Source organism: Corvus brachyrhynchos, unplaced genomic scaffold, assembly GCF_000691975.1.
Source record: "Corvus brachyrhynchos isolate BGI_N302 unplaced genomic scaffold, ASM69197v1 scaffold84, whole genome shotgun sequence".
Taxonomy (NCBI): domain Eukaryota; kingdom Metazoa; phylum Chordata; class Aves; order Passeriformes; family Corvidae; genus Corvus; species Corvus brachyrhynchos.
The window spans coordinates 854,354-862,097 of record NW_008237434.1 but is presented as its reverse complement, the minus strand read 5'-3'; the positions used below and the strand labels follow the sequence as shown (position 1 = coordinate 862,097).

The 7,744-nt window shown below is 38.8% G+C and overlaps 1 protein-coding gene across 1 annotated transcript; it reads right to left on the bottom strand.

Annotated features, from left to right (window-relative positions):
* Positions 1–5,739: 5,739 nt before the first annotated feature.
* On the bottom strand, positions 5,740–7,350 carry LOC103613527 (cytochrome c). The gene is made up of 2 exons (XM_008631325.2): positions 7,141–7,350; positions 5,740–6,978 (listed from the first exon to the last, which is right to left on the bottom strand). Exons 1-2 carry the CDS (start codon positions 7,307–7,309, stop codon positions 6,830–6,832), a joined length of 318 nt encoding a protein of 105 aa, XP_008629547.1. The 5' UTR covers positions 7,310–7,350; the 3' UTR covers positions 5,740–6,829.
* Positions 7,351–7,744: the final 394 nt, after the last annotated feature.

Here is a 7,744-nt window from a genome sequence, read left to right as displayed (position 1 = left end):
GTCACCTTGTACTAACCTTGTTTAATTTCCACTTCACTTCCCCTTTCTGTGCTTCATTTGTGTCATTTTGATTTCTATCCTATGGTCCGGTTCATTTGTAGAAGACTACCCTATGTTTTTGATAGATTTTCTGATGTGGAAGTATCTTTCAACTGCCAAGCTGTCCCTTTGATTGCATCTCTCTGTGGGGAGTTTTTTTCTGATGTGTCATTGGATGCTGGTACAGAAAGAGATGTCATCTTTCTGAGAATTCAGAGTGAGAGCAAACACGTATATGAGCTAAATTTTTTATGTCTGATCAGACTGCTCCTGGTAGAGTTAGGCACTGCAAAACAAGCTTAACTTGTAACATACACATTGATCATGAACTGACAGGACAAAAGGCAGCATGGTCTTTTGAAGAGTTTCAAAGGCTTCATGGTCTGGCATGTGCCAGAAAATCCATACTGATAGTTAAATTAACGTTGATATCCTCATGAAAAATATCCCTGCTAAGTAAAATTCTAACTAAATGGTACAAATCTTAGTTTTCCTAGGACCTTATATAGTATCAATGCTAGTATTTAGATACACATGTATTGTAAAACATCATGGTTTTCAGGGTAATTTGGGACTATCACCAAGCACCATCCATAAAGCAGTATTAAAAACAGATTTAAAAGTGCATTTTTGCTAACAAAAGTCACAGCGTTTCTGCCTAACTGCTAGTGGAGAAACTATATTACCTCTATATCCATTTCAAGATTAATACCTTAACTGATGACATCAAAGTGAGCTCCACAATAGGAACAAAGCCAGAATATGTATAAGAGATTGCCACCTTTGATTTAAGATTCTTTTGAGCAGTCAGAAGAAACATTCTGCTTTCTAGCTGAATCTTTTACCATTTGAATAGGCTATTTCAAACTTGAGCACGCCTGATGAAATACAAAACATGAATCAGTTTAAAACTTCAGAATACCACAGACTTATTGCAGACATATTATTGCATTCAGCTGTACTAATCACCTCCAGCGCTTTTTGCTGATCACTTGCATTAAAACTGCTTTGTGTACAAATGAAATTCGTCTTTCAGACTGTCTGAGGTTTTTTCAAAATTACCTTCAAGAGCGTGTTACAACTCTTCTGCAGCTTTTTTGTGCATTGGCTCCCTCTCCTGTTCAATGAGCGCAAGCAAGAAACTGATCAAACACAGCCAGTTACAGACGTTTCTCAGCACTCCCGTCATTGCTTTTTGGAAGCATGTTTCTGAGGTTCACAAGAAAAGACTTTCGTAGGTATCCAGTTGAAACTGAACCTTTTTCAGTGAATTTAAAGCAAAAAAAATTTGAAACAATGCAGAAGGATTCTTCAAGTAAAGTCTTTACCTCGTAACATTTTAGAGTCCACTGTAGAGTTAAGAGAAGTCTAAATAAAGACTACATTTGAATAGCAAAGTACAAGAAGCTGCATGCAGTTCAGATATGGAAAGTATGAACTGTAACAGTAACGTGTGAAATGAAGAAGAGAAAGACCAGATGGGCAAGCTAACCCATGACAATTTATATGTGAGAATTAGAATTAAAATCATTCACTATGGCAAAAATTTGTGGAATTGAAAACATGGTACCTTTCCTGTAAAATACCACTGGAAGGAATAGAGATCTAATATCTAATATTCAAACAGAGAAATTATTGTCCCTCTACTTAGTACTGGTGAGGCTGCACCTCAAGTCCTGTGTCCAGTTCTGGGACCCTCGCTACAAGAAAACACTGAGGTGCTGGAGCATGTCCAGAGAAGGGCACTGGAGAACAAGTCCTACATGGAAATCTGATGGAGTTGGGGTTATTCAGCCTGGAGAAAAGGAGCCTCAGGGGAAACCTTATTGCTCTCTACAACTGCCTGAAAGGAGGTTGTAGCCAAGTGGGGGTCAGCCTCTTCTCCCAGGCAACCAGTGCCAGGAAGAGAGGACACGGCCTTAAGCTGTGCCACAGGAGGTTCAGGCTGGGCATCACAAAGAATTTCTTCAAGGAAAGGGTTGTTAAGCATTGCAATGGACTACCCAAGGAGGGGTAGTCATCATTCCTGGAGTTGTTCAAAAACAAGACATTGTTTGCACTTAGTGCCATGGTCCATCTGACAAGGTGGTGGTCGGTCACAGGTTGGACTTGATGATCTTGGAGGCCTTTTTCAACTGAAATGATTCAGTGATTCTGTGATCAATATCAAATAAACTGACAGAATAACTGGAAATAAAATGATGGAGTCTTATAGGAAACATGGCAAGGTATGGAGAAATCTGATTTCCTTTCTGTTCTCAAAAAAAAAAAAAAATCAACAGTGGAAGCAGAAATGTGAGACAGTGGAAGTAGAAATGTGAGACATACTTCCAGGGAAAGGCTGGTTACATTCCTGCAATGAAATCTGGGTAGGTAAGAGCACCAGATTATTGAGGGTACTAGTGATACATAGGTGACAACCACGGTATTTTTAAAATGCAGTGTATGTGCATCTTTCTTCTTATCCTTCTTATATATCAGGGAATGCTCATATAATTATGCTGTATCTCATAGTAAAAAAAATCCCTGAGGCATAGTGCAGGTAAAAGCCGCATAAAACTACCTGGTTTAGTTAGCTCTATTAAAAATTTAGAATTAAAAAACACCAATAAAAGGCAATGTCCCATATCTCAAGAACCATGAGCCATCTTAAAAAGAAACTGTCACCAGACACTCACAACTGAATGGGGCCATCAGAAGTCAATTTTTGTGGATTATTGTGAGGGTGAGAATAAAGCTCAGTATTTCTGCTAGCAGCTTTTCATTTGAGTGCTCATGATCAGAAGACTGGTAGTGGGGTAAGACAGGGACAGCCCAGACTTACACACAAAAATATGCTTTACCATGGAGAAAAGGGAAGATGGATCTGGAGAGTGGGTGATTCTGAAAGGAACAAGGCAGTGGCTCACATTGCATAAGCAAGCTGCATTGAACAGCTTTAACGAGATGTAAAACCAGCAGAGTAATGACTTCTGATCTCTACTGCCAGATTTATTTTTATCCAAGATGGTTTAAAATTAAATGCATAAATAACCAGGAAAGAACACATCTCCCCTGCTCCCAGGTATGTATTTTGAACGCTGTGCTATAGTTCCTCTTTTGCTAATTTTGTTTCTGGCTTTCCTTTTGCATGACAGCTTCAACAGATGGATAGAGAATCTTCTTCCCAGCACACAGGTTCAGTTTGTTGGTTATTGCAGCCTTCTGGAAACTGAGGATGTGAATCTGAATGGTGTTACAGAAGCAAATACCACCCACTTCTCTTAACTGTTGTGACACTGACCTCTAAGCAGAAAGCAATCATTCAAAAGGTGACTATCAAATTTTCTGTATTTCAGATCACAAGAACAATCCTGGAAAAAAGCAGTCAAGTACTTACATGCAAGCTCTGAATCATGAGCAGAGCAACAACTACGTGGAGCCCTGACTCAGCAATTGCAGCACCGGGAAGGGACAGGATTTCATACCCTTTCGCAGGGTTAACATGTCCTACTGCTAGCTCTGGGCTGCTCACCTCCCAGAATAACCTGGTTTTCAAGACATCAGTTTGAAATGGTTCAACTCATCCTGTATGTAGCAAAACAGACTTCTCTTGGCTTTGGGCCTGGAAGAGATTTAGGATGTGTTTTGGATAAAGGCAAATGACAAGGCTTACTACAGAGGTAAGCGTGTGCATTTCAGTGGGCTTTGATATACGCGAGAGACTAGAATATCTAATTATTACCTATTAGCTGGTTTTGTTCTCCCCTGTGAACAGGAGGAGGATCATGTACCGCACTTATTTTAGAAACTGATGCTGTACTTTATACCAAAAAAAGGAAAGTATTACATAATCCCATACAAGACTAGATCTATCCAAATGAACAGATCTTTAACTGAAGCACTTATATACAATTGTACAGGCAGCAACAAATGGAACTTTCCCACGTTGTTCGTAGAGTGGTTACACTTGAATTGCTAAGACTCTAAATAACATGAGAGCTTCTATATCACTAAATTTCAATTGGATGTACTACTAATAAATATCGTAGCTTTTTAAGTATCCTACTTATTTTGAAGTCATATTGTGAAAAGCTGTACTTTTGGATTTTACTTTTTTTCCAGTCATTAACTTCATCTTCATTCATTTGCATAACTACATGTGAAAATATCACAAGATCATTGTCAAAGGCATGCCCCATCAAAGCTGTGAACTAGTGGCCAAGAACGATTTTTACGGGATGGTGCAATGTTTGGCAGTGGTGTTTTGATTTCATCATTGGGAACTGTAAAGGAACTACTGAAATACCAGGTGTCTAGACTGGTATCACTTTCAAAATGAAAAACATTAAACTTGGTACTTCACAAAACAAAGGCAAACCCCACCCCTCTACTCTATAAAATAAACTAGGAAACAAGGAACTAAAGCTTGAATATATAACTGATCTTGATACCTCCTTCCCACCCTGCAAAGAACCCACCCAAGCCCTTGCACTAACACCAAGTGATAATCTAACCTCCTTCCCTTTCAATATTTGCTTATCCATGAGTAGAAACACCATAGTATTGTTTCTCCAGTGGCAAATGGCTGCTAGTTACCTACTGTAACAAGACTTTTAAGCCATTGCTGTCTAGGGCTGTACACACAGAAAGATGAAATTTTAAAGGTCAGAATGGTCTTTTCCCTAAAATGTAAACAAGGATGCATGCTCAGTCTACAATTAAAGTACAATTTTCTCAGTCTTTAGTGTTATGCAGAAGCAATGCTTGTCTTTGTACAGATAGATTGAAGAGCCAAGCTAAATTGTGCCCCTTGCTTACTTTGGGCAAAGTTTGCTCCCTCCTGAAGTTTTTCTGATGATGGTTAATTTACTTGTTATAAATTGTAGTCTGTAAGAATTAAATGCCACACCTTACTGAAAAATCCTCTTCCCTAATTGATCTGGAGAAGAAAAAAGTTGTAAAGAAGAGCAACTTGGATATCACAGTGTCTCCTTTCACAAAGGTGCTAACAGAACAAAGTGTCATGACTCTCACCATGCACAACTCTCTCTTCACCATCATCATCTCAGAAGACTGTAGAGCTGGGTACAGCTACATTCTCTATCTACAACTGCTCTATTGGGACTTTGGCATGGAAAAAATTAAGTTCTGCATAGCCAAAGAAGTGCTATGACAAACACCATTTCTGAAAATTGGAACAGTAATAGACTACTACAATTTGAAGTTCTCTCTGAAGCTTTTAGTAAAAAAACTGCTGTTGGTCAACACTGTGCCCATAATTGCAAGAAATGCTGTTTACGGGTTAGTCTGGAAAGAAAAAAGAATCACAAGACATACAGTAGCAATCACTGAGACCACTGTTAGTAATCTTAGGTCTTTTCACTCATTTACTCTGAATAAAGCCCTTTGCAATTCCATCATTAAGTACACTACTCCATACAACTCAAATGCAGCCCATCCTACAGCACAGCCACAACTTTAGAGTTACCCTGAGTTTTCTCCCGTCTCACTCTGGAAGCACAGCAGAAATGCTGTTGAACAGCACATTGCTCAAAGAGCTTTGCCACATTTGTACTTCCCCCACCAACTCAATTAGCATCTACCTTTTTCCACGTGGAGCTTTTCCTTGTCTCGGTTCCTAATGATGTAAATCTGGGTATCCAACTTTGCTCTGCATTCCCACTGTTTTTCACTTAATTTCATACACATACAGCAAGCCAGACTTTTAATTATTTTTTAATTTACAGTATTAATTGCTCCAAATTATGCCTTACTGTTGGTACACAGTAAATACATTCTTCTGAACAACTCAGTATGAAAAAAATGCAGTTAAAACATTAAAAATACTGCTTTACAATGTGCGAAACAGAACCTTCAGAAGTAATGACATTGGCTACAGCCAGGCAGAGGAAGACTGCTTGTTTTTGTCTTATTTTTTAGTCTACCAGCACATTCATTCCCCTTCATCTGAAGCTGCCTGTAACAGTAGATCTTAGGTGAACTTGTCTGCTGAATTAAGAAGATTAAATAACTCTCAGCTTGGCCTTTAGCACCTGTATTCCCAGAACAGGATGTTTTTCTCTTACACTAAGAATGGCTGTTCTCAGAAGATTTACTGAGCAAAGGGCATCAATAACACGTCAGAACTGGAGATGTTTCTGAAGGGGAGTTATACTTTATAGGTGCATGCAGTTGTCAAAGTCTGGATGAATTAGGTAACATGCTTCCCCTCGATAAAAGACAAGTTGCTGGGCACAACTGCCAGTTCACAAATAGTACTTAAATCAGATGAAATGCATTTTTATCACAAGCTTTAGACAGATTAATATATACTGCAACACCTAGCACTGATTAAATTTAGAAAAATATTATGTTGGGATTTTTTTTCATAGTCTTTGCTGTTTTGTTTTGAATGTCACGGAAGATGTATGGCAGATGATGACAAAAACCACCCTGCTTTTTCATGTTAAAGAGCTGAGCTGTCAAAGCTATTATGCTGCTGAAAATTACTCATTTGATTATTTACACTTTTTTTTAAACAATGAAGAGGCAGGAAATGTTTATTTATTGTTTTTTAATATTTATGATCAAGGATGACTGAACCCAATTACATAGTCTTTGTTAAGTTAATGGCTGCCAAACAAGTGTGTACTCCCGTGACTCACCGTGAGCAGAGTTATCTGATGGGTGAGACAGATTTTAAGGTTAGACACAGTACATGTAAAAATAGAAAGTTTAAAAACCAATCTCATCACAGACATTTCCATTGCCATCTCCTTTGTGAAATAAATAAGGCAGCAGATAACTTTTACTTTGCAGTGGCAACTTTGAGGTATGCTATTAAATCTGCTCTCTCGCCCTTCTTCTTAATACCCGCAAAAATCATCTTTGTTCCAGGAATATACTTCTTTGGATTTTCCAAATACTCCATCAGAGTATCCTCACTCCAAGTGATACCTAAGTAAAAAGAAAAAAAAAAAAAAAAAAAAAAAAAAAAAATTAGTAAGTTCAAAATAGTAAACATTTATGTTCTGGTCCTCCACTCAATTTTTGGCAGATTTTTAAAACTATCACCAAGAACTGAATATTTCTGTCCCCTAGGGGCAGCTTTAAGTTTACCTTTGTTCTTATTAGCATCCGTGTAAGAGAAACCCTCAGCTTGGCCAGTCTTGCGTCCAAATAGGCCATTCAAGTTGGGTCCAGTCTTATGCTTGCCTCCCTTTTCAACTGTGTGGCACTGGGAGCATTTCTGGACAAAGATCTTCTTGCCTTTCTCAACGTCTCCCATTGTCAGTACTAGACCAAGAACACACACAGAGGTCAGTATCGCAACCTCAAGGTCACTGATGGAGCTCAAACTTTTTATAAAGTATCCCGCTGGCTTACAAAACCAACAAATGCAGCCCGTGAATCTGGCAGTTCTCCAGCACATTTTCTACCCACAAGCTACAGCTCCTGGGCTTGAAGATTAGTATGGAATCATCAGACTACCTAAAAGTTATCAAGGTGATAAACATGCTTGAAGGGCACAAAAAACCTTCCCTCAGACAAACTGATTGGCCCACAGCATTTAAAGCGTACGGCGATAATTTCGGAAGAACAAATTTAACACAACTGCTATGCATAGTTCGTACACCTGTGACAGGAGGGTTTCCTAGTCACAAACGACCTCGTGTAAAAGCACAGGACCCCTGGCAGCCTTTTCTTCTGCAGCTGAAAAAGC

Excerpts from the sequence above, each read along its gene's own strand:
- LOC103613527 (XM_008631325.2), bottom strand. The coding sequence starts at position 7,309 with ATGGGAGACGTTGAGAAAGGCAAGAAGATCTTTGTCCAGAAATGCTCC. Across the intron at positions 6,979-7,140 it reads GGATGCTAATAAGAACAAAG|GTATCACTTGGAGTGAGGAT; the intron begins GTAAACTTAAAG and ends CTTTTTACTTAG.